Source organism: Carcharodon carcharias, chromosome 11 (genome assembly GCF_017639515.1).
Source record: "Carcharodon carcharias isolate sCarCar2 chromosome 11, sCarCar2.pri, whole genome shotgun sequence".
In the NCBI taxonomy this organism is placed as follows: Eukaryota; Metazoa; Chordata; class Chondrichthyes; order Lamniformes; family Lamnidae; genus Carcharodon; species Carcharodon carcharias.
In genome coordinates, this window is record NC_054477.1 from 12,953,180 (window position 1) to 12,979,381 (window position 26,202).

Here is a 26,202-nt window from a genome sequence, read left to right on the forward strand (position 1 = left end):
TCGTTGCCTCTAGACTCGACTATTCCAAAGCGCTCCTAGTTGGTCTCCCACATTCTACCTTCCGTAAACTTAAGGTCATCCAAAACTCCGATGCTTGAGTCCGTAGTCACACCAAACCCTTAGTCCATGGTCACACTATCACCCCTGTGCTCACTGACCTACATTGACTCTTATCCAGGAATGCCTCCATTTTAAAAATTTCCATCCTTGTTTTCAAATCCTTGCATGGACCTCCCTAACATTGAAACCTCCTCCAGCCCTGCAATCCTCCGAGATATCTGGGCTCCTCCAATTCTAGCCTCTTGCTCCACCATAGGCAGCCATGCCTTCAGCTCCAGGCCCTAAGAGCCTGATGCTCTGGAATTCTCCCCCTAAACCGCTCCACCTCTATTCCCCTCTCCTTCATCTAAAGATGCTCCTTAAAACCTATTCCTCTGACTAAGATTTTGTTCAAGGCTCCTAATAGCTCCTTGTATGGCTTGTGGTCAAACTTTTGTCAGATAATGTTCCTGTGAAGCACTCGGGGTGTTTCTATGTTAAAGACACTATATAAATGCAAGTTGCTGCAGTTGAAACCATCTGGCTTATTCCCTTTTCAGACTAGCGGGCTGTTACGAGTCTCTGGATGGAGGGAACACTGCCGATGCATTGGTGGATTTTACAGGTGGTGTATCAGAGCCAATTGACCTGGTCCAGGGGAATTTTGCCAGCCTGGAGGACCAGAGACTACAACTGTTTGAGAAGCTCCTCAAGGTATACAGCCGTGAGGGTCTCATCAGCTGCTCGATCAGGGTAAATATTAACCTTGCTTCCACCTTCTTCTGCCGCTTGTTGCTATTGACTAGAGAGCTGATACTAACAGGGATTACCTTTGTAGTTGCAGCCTGTTCCATATTGTGTTGGGTGTGGCTCGGTGGGTAGCACTCTCATCTTGCAGTCAGAAGGTTGTGGGTTCAAGTCCCACGCCAGGGACCTGAGTACGAGATCCAGGCTGATGCTCCAGTGCAGTTCTGAGGCTGTGCTGCATTGTTAGGAATGCCATCTTTCAGTCGAGAAGTTAAACCGGGAAAGGCTTGTGTTTATATGGAGTCTTTGCAAGCTCTAAATGGCCCTACATGGTTTATAACCATGTGTATGTGTGTACATGTTCTGCTCAAAGCACAAGTGAAATGCTACCTCCCCTCCCCCCACCTCCCTTCTGCCTGTTATTATGAAGGGGTCACCAATTCAGAACAAGGAATCAGCCAGTTAGGACTGAGATAAGAAATGTATTCAGAGGGGTGTGAATCCTTTGGAATTCTTTACCCCAGATGGCTGTGGATTCTTAGTCATTGAGTATATTCAAAACAGGTTGACAGTTTTTTGGCTACTGAGGGAATTAAGGGATATGGCTGTCGTGTTATTAAAATGATATAATACCTTGGGCTTATTTACTTTACAAGACACAAGGCACCAATCACTCATAAGGGGTTGGGTAAACATGTTGTGTGTCCATTTATTAAGACTAGGCACGTGAACACAGTTATGCACAGGTAAAAAGCTCGAAGTCAAAAGCACAAGTGAAACTAAGACTGGATCACATGACACGTTTCCCTTCTAGTGATGTCATGCTGCTATCCCTTAAAGGCAAATCACAACATGGGGATAATGCAGGAAGGAGTTTAGGTAGAAGATCAGCCATGGTCTTGCTGAGTGGTGAAGGGCCGAATGGCTCACTCCAGTTCTTATGTTCTCTTACTGGAATACCATTCTAAGGGCACAAGAATTGACACTGCACTCAGTTGGAGTCATTTTTCATGTTTAGTTCTGGAGGACGGACATTGTATACTTATAAGCTTGAGTCGTTGAAAGGAATTGGGAATGAGTCCCCAGTTGTTCTTTTCTCCCCATCAGTCTGATTTATTTGGTTCGGGGTGTTGAATTTTCACTATTTCTGCAGCTAACACAGCCCAAACTTGGGGCCTTCTGAGACACGGAGCTCAGGACCGTGCGTTACATTGTTAATCAGCTTTCCTTGGCTTTTCGGTTACTGCAGGTCACGTCGGCGGCCGAGATGGAAACCCGCTTGAGCACTGGCCTAGTGAAAGGTCACGCGTATGCCGTGACTGACGTCCGTAAAGTACGAATTGGGCACGGTCTCTTCGCCTTCTTCAAAGCAGAAAAGCTCTTCATGATCAGGATGAGGAACCCATGGGGTCAAAAAGAATGGAATGGCGCATGGAGTGATAGGTGAGGCCAAATTCTAAACCTGGCGAAGGGGAGATTTATGTGTGGAGACCTGACGTAGGGCACTCGGCCTTTACACACTGGTGTGAGAGCGTAGGGTGAAATGGTCTCGGCATGATGTCACCGTGCATCATTTTACGCGTCAGCGAGCAGGCCCTGCTCCCGCTCGCCAACAGGATAATTCTTCCCATAGAAACTTGTGTAATCTCTGCATAGCTCTAATATATGCAACACTACCCAATCAGACGCATGCATAATCTTAGTTTTTGCATCAAGTCACCCCTCTTTTCTGGACAATAATAATTCAGATTCAGAGGCAGTTAGATAAGCTTCCAAAGACCAAAAAAGGCAAGAGGGACATGGCAAAGAAGAGCAAAGGGAAAGGTGGAAATGAGGAAAGAAAGATCTAAAATAGAAAATAGGCTTTTTTTTTTATCCCTAAAGATTCTTATGTTCCAATAATGACTTCATACCAGGGTACAGTTTTTACCAAGTGGGTGATCTCCATTGTAAACCTTAACAGAAAGAGCTGACAGACTTTGTTATAGTAAGAGTAGGCCTTCAATGTAAGATAGTCACTAATGGTACAACAGGGAATTCAGGGGGAACTTCCTTAGCCAGAGAGTGATGAGAATGTGGACTCACTATCGAATGGAGTGGTTGAGGTGACCAGCATGGATGTATTTATGGGATAGGTGGATGAGGGAGAAATGAATAAAATAATATGGCACTTTAGAGCCTTTCAGACTCCACACCGAGTTCAACAATTTCAAATCATAATCTCTGGCCCCTTTTTTTGTTTCTGTTCCGATTTTGTATTGTTTTTGTGTTTTCAGACAGCAGCAATTCACAATTCTGCCATTCACACCTCTTCTAGGCCCATCTTTTGTTTCCTTACTTGTTCCATTACCATCTGCTTTTGCCTCGCAACCTCAACCTTTGTCACTTAATCTCCCTGATCTTCCACCTTTACCCTTTTTTCTTTCTCACCCTCTCCCCTTTTCCCTGCCTCTGTATTTGCTTAAAACCTATTACACCTCTCACTTTTTCCAGTTCTGATGAAAGGTCACAGACCTGAACTGCTAACTCTGTTTTTCTCTCTCTCTCTCTCTCTCCACACTTGCTGTCAGACCTGTTGAGTATTTCCAGCTTTTTCTGTTTTTATTTCAGATTTACACATTCACACTATCCTGTAGAAAGATGTGCTGACTGAGCAAAATGACATATGGCAGGAGGCGACTTCTCTGGGTTGTAAACGATCAATCTAGACCGGGGGGAAAATTCAGTCCTATGTGTAGCAAGTTGTATTCAGTGCTTTAAAATGTCTACTCCATTCTTCAGCTCTGGCTTCCAGCTCTTTCTATAAGAGGTTTACCTTTGTTTACCTTTTTCTGAGTCTGCAACCAGGTTTAACTAATCAAAGCATCAATTGTAAACAAATACATAATCAAAGCATCAATTGTAAACAAATACATAATCAAACACTGAACAGTTGAATGCTACAGGCAGATGTAGAGAAGATGCTCCCACTTGTGGTGTGCGGGAGACAAAAACTAAGCCACATAATGAAAATAAATCCAAAAGGGGATTAAGGAGAAAATTCTGCAGAGGCTGGTCAGAATGGGGAAGTTGCTACCACAAGGCTGTTGAGGAGAATAGCATAGGTTCGTTTAAGGGGAAACTAGATTAACACGTGAGAGAGAAAGGAATAGAAAGATAGCTGGTAGGATGAGGCGTGTGTGGGACTTAAACACCGACATGGACCAGATAGGCCAACTATTCTGCTTCTGTATTACAAATGCTACGTAATACTCTTCAATGCTCTCATCTGACAAGTGCATTTATTAGCCTATGAGTGAGAACAGTCTGCTTTACTTTCCTCATTAATTCTAATTTCTTAATTTTTATTGTGCCCTGAAAATTGAAAATCCTTCAAAGTGAATAACCTTGGCTAGCAGCTTTCATTAGCTGCACAGATCCTTCTCATTGTTTGTCCTGTTTTAATACAGTATTATGTGACCTATTCCATACAGGTCCGAGTAAGACTAGAATAACTCTTTGTCTTCACAGCTCTCCGGAGTGGCAGAAGGTCAGCAAAGGGGAGCGTGAGACTATGGGTGTCACTGTGCGGGATGATGGGGAGTTCTGGTGAGTCTTCAAGAGGATCTTTTTGTTGGATACCAGCGATGGATCAAATTCTTTCTAAAGTTCCTTCTTTAGGAACTTGGACGGTTCCGGGGGTAATCAGCGGTCTCGTCTGAGTTCCTGTTGTCGGGGACTCGTGTCGAGAGTATACCTGAGGAATCTCGAGTTGCCACCTTGAGTGGAAAGGGATAAAGGAAGAAAATGAAGGAGCAAAAGGCTACTCTCTTGCTGGGAGGGCTAAAGAACTGAGGGATGGATCTATGACCACCTTCTCGCAGTGAGCACAAGTCTTTGAATTGCCAGTCACAATTGCTGTGAGCAGTTGGAAATGCTGCAAGTTTGGAACAGAAAGTTCATCTGAGGCTGGAGGTGAGGTTGGTTGTTGGATTAGTGTAGGAAAAGCTTGAATTACTCTGACCCTTGACCCTGGCCTACCTGGTGCTGTTGAGTGTGGTGAACTCCCCAAAGCCTGTCCAGCATCTACAAGGGACAGCAGCTTGAGAAGGCCATTTGGCCTTGCTTTGTAACAGGGAGAAAGGTGAGCGTGGCTGAGTGCAGATCCAATCACATTCAGAAATCTTGACATCATCCAGGACGAGGCAGCCCACCTGACCGGCACCTCACGTAAGGATTTGGACCTGATTAAAATTTAGGGCTTCTGGTATCTTTGGTCAATTTAACTTTGTATCCCAAATTCACAATTTCTACGGGTCTTACTGGACTGACCTGCAAGGTACACTCAGGTGTAGTGAATCAAAGTAGAACTTATTAAGCAAGAATGGTAAATGTACCTAATAAAAGGCAGTGAAAAGAGCTAGGCTATTCTTATCCCTCTGAGGGTCCAGAATCCCTCAGTTGCTGACAGCACAGGTGAGGCCTTTGTCTTTGTCATAATTAGAGCTGCATCTCGGGATAGTTGTCACCACATGAGCAATGGTGATAACAGTGCTCCCGATGTCTTGAAACTTTGGTTTTTATGGCTAATTCTGAAAGCCCTTGTGCCATATTTGGACATGGCTTGTATTAACCCTTTCAATTGGTCAAAAGTGAACTCACTAGCTTTATCTTTACCTCCATGGCTCAAGTCGCATAGCAAGTAACTGAAAAGCGAATGTTCTTTCCTTGTACCCAATGGTACCTCTAGGTGTTGCATGAATTAGAATAACAAATGACATTCCCATGACAACGAAAGCAAAATACCGCGGATGCTGGAACTCTGAAATAAAAACAGAAAATGCTGAAAAAATTTTAATCAGGTCCAAATTCTCACATGAGGTGCTGGTCAGGTGGGCTGTCTTGTCTTGGATGATGTCTGTGGAGAGGGAAACCGAGTTAATGTTTAGAGTTCATATGACTCTTCTTCAGAGCTAAAGAGAAGTAGAAATTTAACCCTGTTTTTCTCTCCACCAATGCTGCCAGACCTGCTGAGCTTTTCCTGCATTTTCTGTTTTTAGTCCCATAACCATGTTGCCTCTTATCACAAAGTATGGCTAATTGGCCTTTTTGAGTTGTTGTAGCGGCATTAAGAGGTGTCTCTCATGGTGGAACAGGAATGATAGCAAAGAAGATGTCTTAAATGCCTTACTGTGTTGAGTATGCTCAACTGGTCCATATGTTAGCAAACTATTCTAATTAAAAGCTTTGTGTGTTATGTATAATGGAACTAGTCTTTATCACTATGGGGTGGGATTCATGTTGAGACTTCATAGACCTTGAGTGCGACTTTAAAACAAAAGGTGCAGGCCATGAACATTCCGGACAAGCTGGTTAGCTAATTCTTATCAGCAAGACAATTCTTCACTTAGTACTAACAGCCTTGAGTTGTTTTTAAGCTGTTGAGACAGCTGCAATTCCCAGCAACCTGATCAATTTAACTGTTTAATCATATCTCTCTCTCAGTAGACAAGAATTTGAGCTAGTCTATATAAAATGTGGTTAGTATGAGATACCAAAAATGTTAGTTCTAATTAATATAAAATCTTAAAATTAGTATATTATCGAAATCTTACACCCATCTACCACCTTAAGCAACCCCTCCCTCCACCCCCAAGCATAGTGGCAGCAGTGTGTACGATCTACAAGATGCGCTGTAGCAAATCTTCAAGGCTCCTTAGACAGCACCTTCCAAACCCGCCACCTCTACCGTCTAGAAGGATCAGGGCAGCAGACACATGGGAACACCACCATCCGGAAGTTCCCCTCCAAGCCACAAACCATCCTGACTTGGAAATATATCGCCGTTCCTTCACTGTCACTGGGTCAAAATCCTGCAGCTTCCTCCCTAAAAGCACTGTGGGTGTACCTACACCACATGGACTGCAGCGGTTCAAGAAGGCAGCTCACTACCACCTTCTCAAGGGCAGCTAGGGATGGGCAATAAATGTTGGCCCAGCCTACGACACCCACATCCCATGAATGTACAAAAAAAAATGGTTTTGGCACATGGAGGCGCAGGTTCTTGTATTGTTGGGAAAACGTCCTTCAAGATAAGAAATAAAGAAAGGTCTTGCCTTTTTGTAGCGCCTTTCACAACTTGAAGACAACCTAAAGTGCTATTCTTCCAATGAAGTGGAGTAACTGCTATAGTGTAGGAAATGCAGCAATTTGTGCACAGCAAGCTCCCACAAGCAGCGATGTGATAATGGCCAGTCTATTTTCAGTAATGTCAGTTGAAATATTGGCCAGGACACTGGGCTGAGCTCCCCTGATCTGTATTGAGTGATGCCATGAAATCTTTTATACCCAGCTGCACGGAAATCTGACTGCAGTGCCTATTTGGGTTTCAGGATGTCGTTTGACGATTTCTGTACAAATTTCACAGACCTTGTTGTCTGTCGTATCATCAACACCTCCTTCTTCAGCTTCCACAAGACCTGGGAGGAGGCCATGATAAAGGGCACGTGGACCAGACACGAGGACCCGCTGCAAAACCGTGCTGGGGGATGCATCAACAACCGAGAAACCTTTCTGCAGAATCCACAAGTAAGGGACAGCATCCTGCCAGACTCTTCAAACTTTGATGTATCTTTTGAGGTGCAGGATGCTGGGAGGATTGGAAATGGTAGGAGGGAAAGCCGGGGTGGAGGGGTTGGGGGGGGTAAATTGGGGAGCAATGCTTTGTTGGCAACAAGCTTGGGTTTATGTGAGGAAAAGAGAAGATTGTCTCTCACCCTGCCTCAATGCGGGAGACTGACCTCATTAGAAACAATGCAATCTATTGACTCGTCTCTCACTGTCTCGAAGGGTCCACAGGTGACTGGAAGACATTAGCTCACCTTGAATGTTTTGCCCAGCGATTTATATTTGGAAAATCTGTGTGTAGTGGTAATATCACTGAACTCCTAATCTAAAGGCCTAGGCTAATGCTCCAGGGGCACAGGTTCAAATCCCCACCATGATAGCTAGCGGAATGCAAATTCAATAAATCAATCGAAAAAAAATCCCTGGAATTGAAAACTAGCCTCAGAAATAATTTCCATGAAACCATCATTGACTGTCGTAAAAACCCATCTAGTTCACTCATGTCCCTTTAGGGAAGAAAATCTGCCATCCTTACCCAGTCTGGCCTACATGGGACTCCCAACCCGTGACAATATGGTTGACTCTTAACTGCTCTCAAATGGCAATTAGGGATGGACAACAAATGTTGGCCAGTGATGACCACACCCCATGAAATAAATAAAAATTTTAATGCAATGCCCTCTTCATTGACAATAGTGGTGGCATTTCACTTAGTAGTAGAGAAGTATTTAACTAGGTCTGTGTCAGTGATTTGCGATTTTGGTGTCCTATTTTTATTCTACTCCCCACTCCTTCCCATCTGTTGTTGTCCTTCAGTCGGTAATTTTCGACTCTGGTCTGGGAGTCACACATTACCCAAAAACAGGTTGAGCGTTCATGTGATTTTAAAGCAGTTTATTAAGAAGCAACAGTGGACCAGATAAGTTAAATAAACAGAAAAAAAATTCCACCTGTGACGGGAAAGAGCTATTTACAGAGGATGAACAGATGGATATGACATAGAGTGAGCTGGTGGTGGCAATCCCTTCTGTGCTGAGCCTTCCTGAGCTGACCAAAGTATTAGGAAGCTCTCCCCTGGCCTGCCTCCACCTGAAGAAGGCTCAACGCTTCCCTCCCGAGCACCTGTTCGCATGCCTTATTTTTAGAGGCTGGTGTCCATTGTCGATCCCATTTATCCAATCACTGAAGGACAGATACCCAAGGTTCCCGGCCCATCACCCTGCTTCAAGGTCATCTTTCAGCTCATCTCATGATGGGTGGTAATTGGATCCCGAACCAGATGGTGAAATATGAAGCTGGACCCAAAACCTTTTCTTGATAAATGGTTTATTTGCAGAAAGCAGCGTTACATATGTCCACCTCCTGCCTACTAATGCCCAGCGTCCTAAAAGTATCTCTTTTATACTCTTCTGATAAACCAAATAAACAAATAAAATAAACTAATAATCAATCCCTTGGGAAGGAGTAAGCGTCTCTTTATATGTGTTCAAGGTACTTAACCAATCCAAGCCCTTAACCTTGATAATATAATTAAGATATCATTAACACTAGGTGCCACTTGTTAACTCCTGCCAGAGACTTGTTTTAAAAGAGGGTATGAGGATCCATCTTATCATCTCTGGAATGCCTAAAAGGTGGCCTGTAGACACCAGGACAAATGTCACTTCGGTACGGCCTTCTGGAGAGCATTGTTATCCTTGGCTATTATCTCTGTTTGCCTCTGTCCCTGGCTACAAATAAACTGCTTTTGAAGAGAGAGACCTATTTCTATAATATTCAATAAATGACTAAAGATTTTATAAGGTTATTATACAGTGATATTTTACAACTCGAGAAGATGTTGGCCACTGAGGCATTGTCTCACCAGAATGGACAGCCCTCTGCTACTCGCCTGAGTGATTTTTCTGCACTTGTGAGTCTAAGATGATTTGACTGTTGGCTTATAACAACCAAGCCTGATCCAGGTGTCAATAACAACTTGCATTTATATAGCACCTTTTTAATGTAGCAAACCATTCCAAGACACTTTGTTATTGTTATAGAGTTGATTTTCCAGGCAACTTTTCTTGGTGGGCACATTGAACTTTATTTACAAGAAAGCAGCAGCAACTACACGTGTGCATCAAACTCCATAACTGAAGAAGAACTCTCTCTTAGAGGTTCCCCGCGCTGCTAACTCATTGGTTTACACAGATCAAGTGATCTTGCAACACAGGATTATTCTTAAAGCTACAGCCCTATGGTTATCAATACTGTAATTACTACAGTTATCAAACAACATGTGACATTGAGCCATGCAAGGAGATGGAGAGCGAGGTGGCCAAAATCTTGGTCAGCGAAGCAGGTTTTAAGGAGTGCCTTATGGAAGAATGGAGGGGTAGAGAGATGGAGAGGGAATCCCAGAGCTTAGGGCCCAGGTAGCTGAAGGTACAGTCATCAGTGAGGAATATTAGGGATGTGCAGGAGGCCTGAATTGGAGGAGTGGGGAGATCTTGTTTAGGAAGGTGAGACAGATAGGTATGAAGAAGCTTCTGATCCATTAAATTTCATTATTCCTGATTCTGCACCCAAGTGAAAGGTGTATAAAAGTGATCAGACTCAAAGGGCATTTCTTACACTGTCCCAAGAGACTCCTGCTGCAGCGATTCATAATACTCATGCTGGTTATTTCACCGCAGGTCTAATAGGTTTGAACTCAGCTTCTAAAAAATTGGACGTAAAAGAGCTGGTATCAGTAACTGTGACCATAAAGCTGTTGGATTGTCACTAAAAATCCACTTAGATTTCTTTACCTGAAGGACATTAATGAACTTTCATCCTAACCTGGGTCTGGCCTATGTGTGACTCCAGACCCACAGCAATGTGGTTGACTCTTAACTTCCCTCTGAATTGGCCCAGCAAGGCTCTCAGCTGCAGTAAACTGCTGCAAGCGTGGTTCACTGTACTGTCTGTGGCAGTTCAAGAAGGCAGCTCTACTGTCAGCTTCTCAATGGCACCTAGGGATGCACAATAAATACCAGCCATGCCAGTGATGCCCACAACCCATGAATGAATATGACTATGTAAAGATTTCTTGCCTGGTTTCCATCTCTGAATGTTCTTTTTTAATTCACTCATGGGATGTGGGCATCACTGGCTAGGCCAGCATTTATTGTCCATCCCTAATTGTCCTTGTTTAGAGGACTTAAAAAGGACCACGTGGCTGGTGGGGCTGGAATCACACATAGGCTCAAGCAGGTAAGGATGGCAGAACCGGATGGGTTTTTATGACCATCAGCAATTGTTTCATGGTTATAATCCAGATTTTTCCTTGAATTCAAACTTCACCATCTGCTGTGGTAGGATTTGAACCCAGGTCCTCAAGAGTATTATGTTGGATTACTATTTCTGTGACAATACAACACCCTTCCCCTCCCCTCTCCCCTCTTCCCTCTTCACCACCACCCCCCCCCCCCCCCCCCCCCCCCACCCACCCACCCACCCACCCAGTGTGGAGCATTGGTTACTGTTCACTTTGTGTTTTAAAGTTGTGTTCTGTTTGGTTTAATTCCACAGTACGTATTTGATGTCAAAAAGGAAGAGGATGAAGTGTTGATTTGCCTGCAGCAGAAAGATATCCGATACAGCCGAAAGCAGGGCAGGGGTGAGAAGCTCTCCATGGGTTTTGAGGTGTACAGGGTAAGATCATTTGAACAATCTCTCTCAATGGTGAGGAAAGCCAGGGCTGAAATGTTTCCTGTGAATTTTTAAATGCCGTGTTAAGATGCTGTGTGGCGTCATTCCTAATATTGACCCTGATGCCTAGTAAAATGCCAGCTGGGCACAGTGGAGAGGCAGAGATACCAGTCACCTGGTACAATTGTGGTTATGCTATCTATCAATGTTATTGCACATTGTGTTATAATATATTTTTGAACCAGGCAGAAAGGATATTTGATGAGCAGATCTCTCTTGACAAAACCTGCTCTTGAAGAATTTTGACGCGAGTAAAGAGTGTCATGGAGAATGAGAATCACTCCTTGTCTCAGTATTACTTACAAAAAAAATTACTGTTGGATGCGTTCAGGGGGAAAAAGCAAAAACCCATCAAATGCTGGGCAAATCAGTTCTTGAACTCGTATTTTGTGCCTTCCTCCAGAAGAATTTTTAACAGGAGTTTGATGTATGGACGAGGATATGCGCTCAGGGCAGGACTCACTGACTGGTCTTAATACATTAGAATAGTTTTCAATACATACTTAATTAAAGTTGGATCTTTCTGATGGGGTAATTTTCTTTCTTGTATTGTTAATGTTCATTTACATATATTATTCTAATCAATGAACGATGTACCCCAAACAATTTTCCATATGCATAATAATAAAGTGAATATCTTACTAGAATATCACATAATTGGATTAGTAATCCAGAGGCCTGGACTCATGATCTCATGACAGGAGTTCAAATCCCACCATGACAGCTGGGGCAATTTAAGTTTGGTTAATTAAAATAAGTATGGGAAAAAAAAGCTATAGTCAGCGATGATGACCATGAAACTGCTGTTTTTCGTAAAAACCCATCTGGTTCACTAATGTCCTTTTAGGGAAGGAAATCTGCTGTCCTTGCGTGGTCTGGCCTACATGTCACTCCAGACAGGTTTTCACGTGTGACCCTTGCAGCCAACAAACAGAGCAAGCCTTCGCCTGGGTTCGATTTGAATGCCGGTCTGTTCTGTTGCTAATTCAGCCAATTTCCCCACTAACCCCTGTTCACCTGAATATTGCACTCTCCCATCAGCGCAAACAGCATTTCCCCCCCCCATCTAATCACGTGTCTTCCACCTCATAATCGGGCAGTTGATTGGGAGCAGGTTGCCCAATATTGACACCAGACAAATTGTGTGTGGACACATTGGAGAGGATTTCCAAATGGTTTCTGTGCCACCTAACCTTGCTCAGATTGGTAGTCCACATTCTTGAACCCAGTGTGGCATCGTCATCGCCATCTTAAATAGAAAAGGGTTTACCATTATGCAGCAGCTTTTATGATCCTGGCGATTCCTTAAGTACTTGGCAACCGGTTGTTGTAATTTAGGAAATGCGGCATCCAATTTGTGCACAGCAAGCTCCCACAAACAGCCATCTGGTTTTGGTGTTGGTTGAAGGATAAATATTGGCCCAGGACACTGCGGGGAGTAAATTCCTCTGCTCTTCAAAATAGAGACCTACGATCTTTTACCTGAGAGGACAAATGGGGCCTTGGTTTAACATCTTTTCTGAAAGACAGCACCTCCAAGAGAGCAGCACTCCCCTCAGTCCTGCACTGGGTGCAACAGCCTGGATTCTGCACTCAAGTTCCTGGAGTGGATCTCCAGTTCCCAGCCTTCTGACTGAGAGGCCGAGAGTTGTACCCACTGAGCCATGGCTGATACTCTCCTGATCGCTGTGAAACTATCGGTACCTTTTATTCTCTCTGCTCCACTGACTTTGAAGTGAATTGGCTTTGACAGGTTGAACTGAACCGTAACTACAGGATGCACTCCATTCAGCAGAAGGTGGCCAGCTCCGTCTACATCAACTCCAAGACCATCTTCCTGCGGGAACTGCTCCCACAGGGTCGCTACGTCATCATCCCAACCACCTTTGAGCCAGGCATACCGGGCGAGTTCTTACTGAGGATCTTCACCGATGTGCCATCGAACTTCAGGTAAGACCTCGAGTGTAAGTGAACTCCTGTGAAAAGCAGACCTTGAGATGATGGAAGAGGTGAGATTAGAATGCTGCTCTTCTGGAAAGCAGGAGAATCCGGCCTCTCCTCTGGCTTCGTGTGTGTGTCTGCATGTTCCACACTTCCGAGCTCTCTTTCACGTTCCTGCTGCTCTCTGTTCATGCTGAAAGGATTCAGCTGCCTCTCGCCTGCATTCTGCAATGTCCTGCACTCCTCCGCTGTGTTACCGCTCTCCCCTCTTTGATCTTTGGTCTTTGCTCAGTGGACTTATTGAAATACTGGAGAAAGGGCAGAAAAGACTTACAAGGATTTTGTCAGAATGGAGGAGACAGAACAATTCAGCAGCCTGAGACCCTTACCTCCGGATAAGAAAAGAGCGAGTGGGAACCTGATGGAGGTCTTTAAAATGATGAAAGGGTTGGATAGGGTTTTGGTGAGACCACATCTGGAATACTGTGTGCAGTTTTAGTCTCCATATTTGAGGAAGGATATACTCACATAGGTGGTACTACAGCAAAGATTCATTAAGTTGGTCCCAGAGTTGAGGGAATTGTCCTATGGTGAGAGGCTGAGTAAATTGGGCCTATATTCACTGGAGTTTAGAAGAATGAGAGGCGATCTCATTGAAACATAAGACTCTGAAGGGGCTAGATAGGGTAGGCACCAAGAGAATGTTTTCATTGGTCAAAGAATCTGAAACACAGGAGCACAATCTCAGGATAAGGGACTGATTGTTTAAGACTGAGATGAGGAGAAATTTCTACACTCGAAGGGTTGTGACTCATTGGAACTTTCTACACCAAAGGGTTCTGGATGCTCCATCATTGAATATAGTTAAGTCTGCGATAGGCAGATTTTTTGTCTCTCAGGGAATTAATGGATATGGGGAGCGGGTGGTAAAATGGAGTTGAAGCCCAAGATCAGCCATGATCGTATTGAATGGTGGACCAGGCTCAGGGGGCCATATGGTCTACTCCTGCTCCTATTGTGTCCTTGATCTGGGTGGATGAAGAGAATTTGATTCCATTTCTGAATGAGTCCAGAACAAGGGGGCATAATTAAAAAATCATCACCGACAGAGGAAACAAAGCATGAAAAAGGAGTTTTTGTTTTACAAAAGAGTGTGAAGAGAATGTGGAATTCACACTGGCATGGAGTGCTTGAAGCAGCATTAAAGTATTGAATAGGCTTGATGCCTATGTGAAGGAAAAGACAATAGAGAAAGTGATTAGTGTGGAGGAGGCCAGCATGAAGACCATTGATGGGCCGAATGGCTTGTTTCAGTGTTGTAAATTCTATGTAATCTTTCTTGCACTGCTGCACATTGTTTGTTTGCTTATTTTTGCTGCTGCGATCATTAGCTTAATATGCATGAAGTGATAGGGTGGAGATGGTGGCGCTGGAAATGCTGGTGACATTGGTGGCATGGTTGGTGGTGACATTGGTGAATGTGGTGGTGCCGTGGTGGTGGTGGTGCCGGTGCTGTGGTGATGATGACATGGTGGTATTGTCTCCAACAAGTGATCACGGCCATTCAGGGTAAGAATCTGCTCATTGCCTTCTCCCCCTGTCCTGTTCCCTGAGCCCTGAACATGGTTGTTAGCCTTTCCTTAAGCAACTTAACAAAGTAGCCATTCTTCCTTGAGTCCAAAAGACACAAGTTGCCTTTTGGTGTTAGGGAGGAGAAGCTGTCACAGTCAAACACAAGCCTTGCCTGATGCCTACCTGTGCTCTCTGTCCGGTGGTGGCTGTCATGGTACAGTGATTTGGGAAAAACAGGAACACTGATTTCCCTCAATCCTCTCAGGAGGTAGGGGTGGTGTGGGTGGGGGGGAAACAGGAGCTTGGGGGAACCTTGGAAGACCCTCCACTGTGCTCTTCCCTCACCCCTCCCCCAGCTATGATGGCTGAGCCCTGGAGAAGTGAACTGTTACTTTCCAGCTTTCTTAAATCCCGGGAAACCTACCCAGAAGATGTCCGGTGTATTTCTTCCACTAATTCGTCATTTGCTTGATTTTCTTTTTCCCATGGTCTCTGGATTGCTCCACAGGTAGCCAGTATGGACTCAATGGGTTGAATGGTCTCCCCTGTGCCATCATGGCACTCTGATTCTATGACAGCAGAGTGCATAGGCTGGAGCTTCCTAACTCAATTCCATTATGATTCACTTGTCTTGCTTATTGATCGCACTGAGATCTGGGAATCTCTCCCTTTTTTTTTCACTTTTCTCTCCTTTTTATTTTTCATTGCTACTCTTTTCTCTCTCTCACACTCTCTCATTCCACATCTCGTGCTCTCTCTCTGTCCATGTCTTACGCGGTCTTTCCCTTGTACTATGTCTCATGCTCTTGCTGTCTCTCACTCCATGTCTCGCGTGCCCTCTCTCTCCTCTTGTCTCTTTCTATGTCTCTATCTCTCTCCCTCCCCCTTTGTGTGTCTCTCTTGCTTCATGTCCCTTTCTCTCTCTCTCTCTCTCTCTATCCCTCTCTTTCTCCATGTCTTTCTGTCTCTCTCTCTCTCTTGCCTTATGTGTCTCTGTCTTTTTGTCCCTCTCTCTCATCCCTGGGTGTCACTCTCTCTCACTTCATGTCTCTTTTTCCCTTGTACCACTGTCTCCCTCTGTCATTTTCTCCATGTTTCTGTGTCTCTCTCACTGTCCTTGTTTGTGTGTGTGTGTCTCTCTCTCTCTCTCTCTCTCTCCCTGTGAGTGTGTGTGTCTCTCTCTCCCTGCGTGTGTGTGCGTGTGTCTCTCACTCACTCTCCCTGTGGGTGTGTGTCTCACTCTCCCTATTTGTGCATCCCTCTCTCTTTCTCTTACTTTCCGTGTGTATCTCTCTCTTCGTGTGTGTGTCTCTCTCTCTGTGTCTCACTGTGTGTTTCTCTCTCTTTCCCCGTCTCTCACCGCATCTCTCTCTGCCTGTATGTTCGTCTCTCTCCATCTCTATTTCTCTCTCTTCCTTTCTGTCTTTCTTTCTGTCCATCTATCTTCCTGCCCCTCTCTCACTCTCTCTGTCTCTGTCACTCTGTGTACCTCTCTACCTTTTGCATGTGTGTGTGTATCTCTCTCTGTGTCTCTTTCCATGTCTTTCTTCTCTTTGCAGATCTCCCTCCTTCCATGTCTTTCCCTCTCTCCCCCTATATCTCCCTGTTTATCTCTCTACCCCTTGACTTTCTCACTCCCTCTTCCTGACTTTCTCTCTGTCCCTAATTCTCCCTTACCTCCCCCGAATTTCTCCCTTACCTCCCCCGAATTTCTCTCTCTTACCTCCCCCGAATTTCTCTCTCTTACCTCCCCCGAATTTCTCTCTTACCTCCCCCGAATTTCTCCCTTACCTCCCCCGAATTTCTCCCTTACCTCCCCCGAATTTCTCTCTCTTACCTCCCCCGAATTTCTCTCTCTTACCTCCCCCGAATTTCTCTCTCTTACCTCCCCCGAATTTCTCTCTCTTACCTCCCCCGAATTTCTCTCTCTTACCTCCCCCGAATTTCTCTCTCTTACCTCCCCCGAATTTCTCTCTCTTACCTCCCCCGAATTTCTCTCTCTTACCTCCCCCGAATTTCTCTCTCTTACCTCCCCCGAATTTCTCCCTTGCCTCCCCCGAATTTCTCCCTTGCCTCCCCCGAATTTCTCCCTTACCTCCCCCGAATTTCTCTCTCTTACCTCCCCCGAATTTCTCTCTCTTACCTCCCCCGAATTTCCCTCTCTTGCCTCCCCCGAATTTCCCTCTCTTGCCTCCCCCGAATTTCCCTCTCTTGCCTCCCCCGAATTTCCCTCTCTTGCCTCCCCCGACTTTCCCTCTCTTGCCTCCCCCGACTTTCCCTCTCTTGCCTCCCCCGAATTTCCCTCTCTTGCCTCCCCCGAATTTCCCTCTCTTGCCTCCCCCGAATTTCCCTCTCTTGCCTCCCCCGACTTTCCCTCTCTTGCCTCCCCCGACTTTCCCTCTCTTACCTCCCCCGACTTTCCCTCTCTGCCTGCCATTCTTCCTTTGTTTGTTGGTCTATATCTGTCTCCCTGCCTCTTTATCACTGTGAATCTCTCTCTGGTTACACTCATTGCTCCAGCTGTATTCTCTGTCACTCCAGCCATCTCTCCTAGCACCGCTGTCCCTCAGTGAACTATTGGTGTGCTGTGTAAGCTGCACCCTGATACACCTACACACTTCACCTGTGTACACCTAACACCAAGTTCCAAATAATAAAACAACACCTATAAAGTATAATGCAACAGGCCATCAGGGTATGATAACCGACTCCAACCCATACCCTGTTTTGGTTCCTGAGTGAAGAGGTGAGGGCTCCACTGACCAGAATATTGTTTGGATTGGTTTTCAAAGTTCCTGTTATCTCCTGAAGGTGACAGGGAGTTCCCCTGTGTGGCCGGGTGCAGTTGGGAACAGGATCACTTGCTTTCGAACGTTACTGTGATTTTTTTTTTTTTAGGTGGCACTCGTTAAGACGGTTACCTTCAGTTGTACGAGTTACTTTAATTTCCAACCTGTGCTCCTTGTTGTGTTTGTTTTTTTGTTTGTGGTGGCCTTCGCAGGGAGCTAACTCTTAATGAGCCACCTCGGACGTGCTGGTCGGGCTTGTGTGGACACCCCAAGGTGGTGACTCAGGTTCACGTGGTCTCTGCGAGCGGACTGGCCCAGCAGGATGGAACTGCAGGTATCACACACAATATCTACTCTGAACGCCGGGCCGTGACAGAGAGCTCCTATCACAGTACAGCCATCTCCCCAACCTGACATTACCATTGCTGAATCCGCCCCCCACACTAACAACATCCTGGGGGGGCTCCCATTGACCAGAAACTGGACTGGACTAGCCATTTAGATACAGTGACTACAAGATCAGGTCAGAGGCTAGGAATCCTGCGACGAGTAACTCACTTCCTGACTCCTCAAAGCCTGTCCACCATCGACAAGGCACAAGTCAGGAGTTTGATGGAATACTCCCCACTTGCCTGGAGGAGTGCAGCTCCCACAACACTCAAGAAGCTCAACTGGCACCACATCCGTTACCTTCACCATCCACTCCCTCCACCACCAGTGGCAGCAATGTGCACCATCTACAAGATGCACTGCAGCAACTCACCAAGGATCCTTCGACACATGTGACCACAACTTGTCATATAAGCCGGTTAAGGCAGAAAGAGCGAGGGAAAACTTGGGTTTCATCATGAAAGGAGGTGTTGCAAGGCATCGTGGAGAGACGTTGGGAGGTGGTAGCGTAGCGGTCACGTTACTGGACTAGTATTCCAGAGACCCCAGGCTAATGCTTGGGGACATGGGTTCAAATCCTATCATGGAAGCTGGTGGAATTTAAATTCAATTAATAAACCTGGAATTATAAATCTGGTCTCAGCAATAGTAACCATGAAATGATTGTCGTAAAGACCCATCTGGTTTACCAATCCCCTTTAGGAAGAAAATCTACTGTCCTCACCTAGACCAGCCTAAACGTGACCCACAATAACGTGGTTGACTTTTAACTGTCCTTTGAAATATTTGGTTCAAGGGCAATTAGGGATGGGTAACAAAAAGTGGCCTTGCCAGTGATGCCCACATCCCATAAAAGAATGGGGAAAAAAAGCGGAGCCGGGGGGGTGGTTGTGTGTGCATGGTTCAACCTCCACCTCTGCTCCCTGAGTGATAATCCAGCAGAACAGACCATCTCTCCATTGCAGAAACATAGCCCGGTATCCAGCTCAATGGAATGAGGATTGAGCTGGTTCTATAAGGCACGAGTGTTCCACTCACTGGCTGCTGAAGCCCCAATGGTTACCCGAACAGTAAACGTTGCTTCAAGTTAAACTGCGTCAGCCAGACAATTCTTTTGTACCAAATACAATCTCACATTGGAATGGGTAGCTAAGTAGGTCATTGGAGGATAATCCCCCGGTTAATTTAATTAACAAAGGAGTGGCCTGGAGCTCCTGTTCGAATGCATTGTATTTATGTTGTAATTCACCCGAAAGTGGCCACGAGATCAGTGGGATTTTAAGTGTAATTTATGTTTGATGAAAGTCCGATTTTTGCCACTTTATCACTGGTTTTTAATAAAAAATGCATTGCGATGGATATCACCAGTCTCGGAAAACTGAGAGCGTGCACAACAGATTGGCGTGAATGGATCCAGGGATGAGAAACTTCAGTTATAGAGACAGAAAGCAGTCCCAAATGGACAAGAGAAGGTTGAGAGGAGATTAAAACCGTGAGGGATAAAGACAGTGTTGGAAAAACTCAGCATGTCTGGCAACATCTGGAGAGAGGTGGGCTTGATAGGGCTACCTGCTTGCACTGGTAGGTAGCCAATTGGACAGCAAATAGCCTGTAAAGACCAATTGTGGGAGGCTGCCTGGATAAATGTATTGGAAGAGGAAAAGACGTTTCTTTCCAATTTTTAAAAAATTCTTTCATGGGTTGTAGACGTGGCGGGCAAGGTCAACATTTGTTGCCCATCCCTAATTTCCTTGTTCAGCCATTTCAGAGGGCCGTTAAGAGCCATTGCTGTAGGTCTGGAGTCACATGTAGACTAGACAAGGTAAGGACAGCAAATTTCCTTCACAAAAGGGCATTAGTGAAAAACCAGATGAATTTTTACAACAACTCACCAAGGATCCTTAGACAGCACCTTCCAAACCCACAACCGCTACCACCTAGAAGGGCAAGGGCAGCAGATAGATGGGAACACCACCACCTGGAAGTTCCCCTCCAAGCCACACACCATCCTGACTTGGAAATATATCGGCCGTTCCTTCACTGTCGCTGGGTCAAAATCCTGGAACTCCCTCCCTAACAGCACTGTGGGTGTACCTACACCACATGGATTGCAGCGGTTCAAGAAGGCAGCTCACCACCAGCTTCTCAAGGGCAATTAGGGATGGGCAATAAATGCTGGCCTAGCCAGTGAAGCCCACATCCCATGAATGAACCAAAAAAAATTGACAATAGTTGTCGTGAGACTACCTTTATATCCCAGATCTATTCATTGAATTTAAATTCTATCAGCTACCATGGTGGGAATTGAACCTATGTCCCGAGGGCATTAGCTTGGGCCTACTAAATTATTAGTCCAGTGACATTACCACTACACCACAATCTCTTCACAACAGTTATAGGAACGTTGCTTCGAACCAGCACTAGAATCATAGAAAGATACAGGAGGCCATTCAGCCCACTGTATCTGTGCTGGCTCTTTAGTAGAGCTATTTGGTTGGTCCTACTGCCTTGCTCTTTCCCCATTGCCCTGTAAATATTTTCCCTTCAGTGCAATCAGGGGAGAATTATTTGAAGTGGATGAAGCTGATCTAAAAGTAGTGGGACGTATGGGAAACAATAGAGGGAATTTCTATTTTTTTTCTCGCAACCCTGGCTGCCAATAGAATAGGAGCGGCAAAGAAATGAATTGGAGGCACTCTCCATGTGGGGATACTTGCCTTTATATAGTGCCTTTAGCCTGACAAAATGTCCCAAGGTGCTTCGCAGGAGAATTATCAATAAAAACATGGAGGAGATGTTTGGTCAGGTGACCAAAGGCTCAGTCAAAGAGTTAGGTTTTAAGGAGAGTCTTAAAGGAGGAGACAGGTGGAGACGGCTTAGGGAGGGTATTCCAGAGATTGAGGCCTATAGGCAGATTCAGGCATGGTGGAGAGATTAAAAATCAGGGAAACACAAGAATCCAGAACTGGAGGAGCACAGAGACCTCAGCGGGTTGGAGGGCTGGGGGAGGTTACAGAGATAAGGAGGGAGTGGAGGGATTTGAAAACAATAGAGCTGCTGTCTTACTGGTAATCAGCAAGTACAGAAGGTGGAAAAACTCAGCAGGTCTGGCAGCATCGGCGGAGAAGAAAAGAGTTGACGTTTCGAGTCCTCATGACCCTTCGACAGAACGCAAGTTCTGTCGAAGGGTCATGAGGACTCGAAACGTCAACTCTTTTCTTCTCCGCCGATGCTGCCAGACCTGCTGAGTTTTTCCAGGTAATTCTGTTTTTGTTTTGGATTTCCAGCATCCGCAGTTTTTTTGTTTTTAAGTACAGAAGGTGATGGGTGAACGGGACTTGGTGCCTTAAAATAATAACAATAGCCTAGACGCCAAAAGAAAACCCCATGTCCCTGCGACGAAGTGTGCTGAGGTTTTATGATGCTCTGCCAATGGGGGAGTCTGTCTGGTGAAGCTGGGAATGGTTTAGTAACCTCTATCATTGTGCAGGTGCTGATCCGTATGTCATCATTCGCTGTGGGCGTGAGAAGGTCAAATCGCCCATCCATAAGGACACACTGAATCCCGAGTTCAATGTCAAAGGAATCTTCTACAGGAAGGACCCCAAAGAGCCCATCCGCATTGAGGTGAGAAAGGGTTACCGTGCCTGCCCTTCCTTTCCAAGTCATAGTCATAGTCATAGGGGTCTACAGCACAGAAAAAGGCCCTTCAGCCCATCGAGACTGCACCAGACAAACAAGTGCCTAACTATTCTAATCCCATTTTCCAGCACTAGGCCCATAGTCTTGTATGCCATGGCATCGCAAGTGCACATCCAAATACTTCTTAAATGTTATGAGGGTTTCTGCCTCTACTGCCCTTTCAGGCAGTGAGTTCCAGATTCCCACCACCCTCTGTGTGAAAAAATTCTTCCTCATATCCCCGCTAAACCTCCTGCCCCTTAACCTTAAATCTATGCCCCCTGCTTATTGATCCCACCACCTCCACCAAGCTGAAGCTTTGGGAATGCTGTGGGTGTCTTGTGCGTCCGGCCCAATGCCAAGGTGAGAGTTGGTGTAGGAGGTCAAGAGCCCAGAACACATGGAATCTCAACAGTGGCGAAGGAGGCCATTCAGCCCACCATGCCCCTGCGCTAGCTGTCTGAGAGAGCTAGCCAATTAGTCCCACCCACTAACACCATCCCCACCCCCTCTCCCCATCCCCACCTCTACCTGCCATCAACTAGAACACCCTGGTTGGTGACTCCCTGAAGTCAGCCTTGGGAATCACCTTGACCATTAAACCCCTCTCTTGTGTGCTCTGCAGTAGTGCCACCCCACCCTGACTAAGCTTCCTTCTCACAGTGCATAACAGAAAATTCTTGGCATCATCATCTTGCACCCTGGTTGGCATATCTGATACCATCCACGGCTCATGTTTCTGAGCAGCGGGTGAACTGTTAGGAGAACCCTTTCCCATCTACCCAGGGTTCTGCGCCCATTGCCACTCTGTTAGTCATGTCTCCGGGGGGGGGGGGGGGTGCAGAGCTGGGGGCGCGGGGGTAGGTGGTGTTCGGGGTAGTTCTCTCATCCTGAGTCAGGAGATCGTGGGCTCGAGCCCCATTCCAGAAATTTTAGTATGAAGTTTTAGGCCGATACTGAGGGAATGCCACTCTGTCAGAGGTGCCATCTTTCAGGTAGTGTATTAAACTATGACCCATTTGCCCTCTCTGGTAGACGTAAAAGACCCTATGGCCCCTATTTTGAACGGTAGGAAAGTTCTCCCTGCAATTATTAACACAAATATGGCAAAGATTTAAAGAACTCATCATAAGGTTTTGAAATTTTCTCTGGCTCTCATCCTATAATCAATGAAATAGTTTTTAGGACTCATTCTGAGCAAATAAGAGGAATATGTTCAAACTTTGCGAATTCTTTGAATTACAAGGGAGCTTGGGGAAACTATAGTTCTCCATTGCTATCTCTACGGCAACGCCTCAACCAATCCAAGTCAACTTGTCAACCAATCAACATCCCTTTCTCCTGTAGTATAAATTGTTGTGATTGTCTGAAATTTTGCACTCTTCTGTTTGCCCTGATGAGTGTAAGATAAAGAGCTTCAGCAACATCTCTCTTTTCAGCAATATTCAAATAGATTTTAATTAATTATTCATCGTTTTCTTTTTTTTGATCTAGATCTGGAACAGCAATGTCATTAGTGACCAGTTCCTTGGTCAAGTGACTGTGATCGCTGACCCCAGTGACCTCCAGCCACATCACACCCTTCACCTGAGAGACAAGGGCAACCGACAGGACAATGACCTTCCCGGGACCATCAGTCTGCAAATCAGCAGTAGCCACGAGTTGGCCGGCATCTAAGCTCTGGAACACTCGTCGCTGTCGGAAAGATGAAAGATGCAAGTCAGGGTTCGGCCAGGTCCACTAGGATCTGCAGATAAGAAATTTTAGGAACAGAAAAAGGCTCTTGGGATGCAGACCTGTGCCCCAAACCAACTATCATCACACCAAACTCCTTAAACCCTTCCCCTTTCGGAGTCTTGTTCCTTGACACTGGGACCCTTTTGGGGAGGCTACCCCAGTAGACTTTATTCTGTATGATGTCCTTTCTTGTTTAATGCCCCCTCCAGTCACGAAGGCCACTTAAAGCATGCTCCCCAAGGTTACTCTGCTAGGTTATTCCAATTCCTAAAGGCGTCCTGCTCACTCGGAGGTTCGGCTGAATTGACACTGAGACATGAAGACCAGATTTGAGCTTTGGCCTGTGCTGAATTCTCTAACCTCAGCCAGAAAAAAAGCAGGGATCCTATGGTTGGACTCGACCCCAGCGTGCTCAGTACGAACCCCACCCCCCCCAATCCCCTCCGCTCACTAAAGGGAAGGGGAAGGTGGTGAGAATAAAGAAAGTAGCTCCCTTCCAGTCACAGTCATTGTCCGGCATCTCTCTCCTGGTGGATAGTGTATAACTTGTCTCCTTTTCTTGGAGTCAGGATAAGGCTCAGTTCTTACCCCTCCTTTCTCTCTGTCCCCCCACAATATTGCCTAACCCACAAGCAATCATTGTCCAGAGGCTTACAGTGAAGAACAGGCCATCAGAAAGATGAGCATTAACATTTTGACATGTTGCATTTGTAATCAGTTGTAATTGTGTGATCGTTTCCAATTCTGCCAGTGTTCTCTTTTCATTTCACTTCAGAGTTTAAGTACACAACAATATATACTCCCTTGCATCAATTCGTGTCGACCTCCCTCCTTCTTTCCCAGTGGCACTCCTTCCCTTATCCTGGCCCTTTATAAACCCAAACTTGCTGTTGACTATTCCACCGATTATGATTCAGTCCCATTCTCCCTCTCTCGTTCTTCTGAACCTTGAAAGTGTCTTGTGTTAGGACCTTGGCCCTCATTCTCTTACATGGCCCCAAATTAGTAACCCCATGTGTCATACTGTTCGTCGGTGCCACAATATCATGGGGAAGCCATTTTGTGACCCAGGGGCCTTTTTTTGAGGACGTGCATTTTGAGCAAGTCGGCACGATTTGCACAATAGCATTTTAAATCCATTTTATGAAAAAAGTGTTAGTTTTACTTTTTAATCAAACCTTAACATTGGTTTATCTTTTTAATACAGTCTTTTTAGACTTTTTTACGCATGGGAAGTTTTTTTTGTGCCAATTATAAAAGAAGGAATGTACTTATTGATGGACTTGTTGCGTCCATAGCGACCTTCTAGTTGACGTGATGGAATGATTTTGTACGATGAATGTGTGTATGGGGGAATATTCCCAAATAACTGTTCAAAATTAGCATCCCGTGAATCGGTGCATAAGCTCCTCGTCCCCACTCCCTGCAGAAAAATCATGAAAGAAGGCGGTAGATTGTTTAAAAACTATAATTTGGTTAAAAAAAAACCGTCTCTGATTAATCAAGGCCTCAGCTCTGGGCTCCTGGTCAGCCAAAACCTCACCTCAAGGCTCCTGGGTAAGCGAAGGGACAATTCTCAGCTGTGCTTCCCAATCCTGAGCGCTGACCAGCGATTGTTATTGGAAAATGCTTCCGAGGGGAAGGCAGGAGCCAGAGAATGCCTGCATTTGCGCTAAGGCACTAAGAGATTATCCTGTTTTTAAATGGGGTGGGGGTGGGGGTGAGACAAGCCTATAGCAATTATAAAGGGGCTTTGCTGTCTTGGATAACAGAGCAAGGCTTCAGTTGCATTTAGGGCCTGGTCGCTCCTGCCAAACGCAGGGTGGTTGCCAGATACTTTCAGTAAGAATTGCTAAAAAGTGAAGGAGGAAAACTTAATAAAAAGAAACACAATTAATTAAAACATGTAACATTGTCCTGAACTTTGGGACCAGTAGATGCAGAGTTATTAAACCCAGTGCTTAAGATTTCCTCATCTATATATTTTCTGTGTCAAAATGGTGGTGAATTGTGATAAATCTTTTAATTCTGGCACCATTTGAGTTTGTAAGCCAATCGTTCTTTCTACAAAAGCCTGGTTATCTGTACCTAACACTGAGCAACAAAACACTCCTCTAACTTCACGTATCCCCATTGCCAACATCAAGCATTCCTAGACAGGCGGTGGTGACGTGTTACAATTCACTCAGGGAGTCCAAGTTGATGTGGTAACACACACACTTTACATGCATGTTGCAGTCTGGAGCTCTGGATAGTTTTGGTAGAGTCTCCAACTTCCTTTCCATCACATGGTTAACCAGGAATCTCTCCCACTCTTACCACCTACCCTCAGCCTGTGTTGGAAGGATTTGCAGGTTGATCCTCAACGTGTTTGGCCATGTTATGGATTAACTTTCCATGGCCAACAAGTCCGGGAGTGAGACTTGAACCTGGAGTTACTGGCTCAGAGGCAGGAATGCTTCTGTGCCAGAAGACCTCCACACTTGTCACGTACACCATGAATTAAATACCTCTGATCCACACCCACCAAAGAGGCTTAATCTCCAGCTCAGGAGATACTGAAATGTATATAGGGACAGGAGGACAATATAGAGCCTCTTGAGCCTTTTCCACCTTTCCAATTCAATCGTATCTAATCTGGACCTCAACTTCCAATCCCACCTTAGTGCCATATCCCTGATTCCCTTCCTGAACAGGACTCTATTGGCATCAGTCTTGAAACTCCAATTCACCCCCTGTGTCCAAAGTATTTTGATGAAAGAGAGTCCCATGCTTTTACTCCTCTGTAAGGAGATGTACTTGCTGATCCTGCGTGATCCCACTCCAAGATATCAAATTATATTCCCTCATTCTTGATTTCCCCACCCGAGTAAATAGTTCCTCCATAACCTATTGTAGAATGGTGGAATAATAAAGCTTGCAAGGAGGCTATTCAACCCGTCGTGCCTGTACTGGCTCTCCCAGA

General features: G+C 45.4%; 1 protein-coding gene across 1 annotated transcript in view; it reads left to right on the forward strand.

Annotated features, from left to right (window-relative positions):
• Positions 1–25,271, forward strand: part of capn5a (calpain 5a) — a 109,949-nt gene extending 84,678 nt beyond the window's left edge. Inside the window, exons 5-13 of the mRNA XM_041198997.1 lie at positions 600–792; positions 2,036–2,229; positions 4,297–4,374; positions 7,158–7,353; positions 10,948–11,070; positions 12,881–13,077; positions 17,642–17,763; positions 21,310–21,446; positions 22,995–25,271. Of these exons, the coding sequence (XP_041054931.1) occupies positions 600–792; positions 2,036–2,229; positions 4,297–4,374; positions 7,158–7,353; positions 10,948–11,070; positions 12,881–13,077; positions 17,642–17,763; positions 21,310–21,446; positions 22,995–23,177 (1,423 nt within the window). The 3' untranslated portion in view covers positions 23,178–25,271. The remainder of the gene's footprint in view (positions 1–599; positions 793–2,035; positions 2,230–4,296; positions 4,375–7,157; positions 7,354–10,947; positions 11,071–12,880; positions 13,078–17,641; positions 17,764–21,309; positions 21,447–22,994) is intronic.
• Positions 25,272–26,202: the final 931 nt, after the last annotated feature.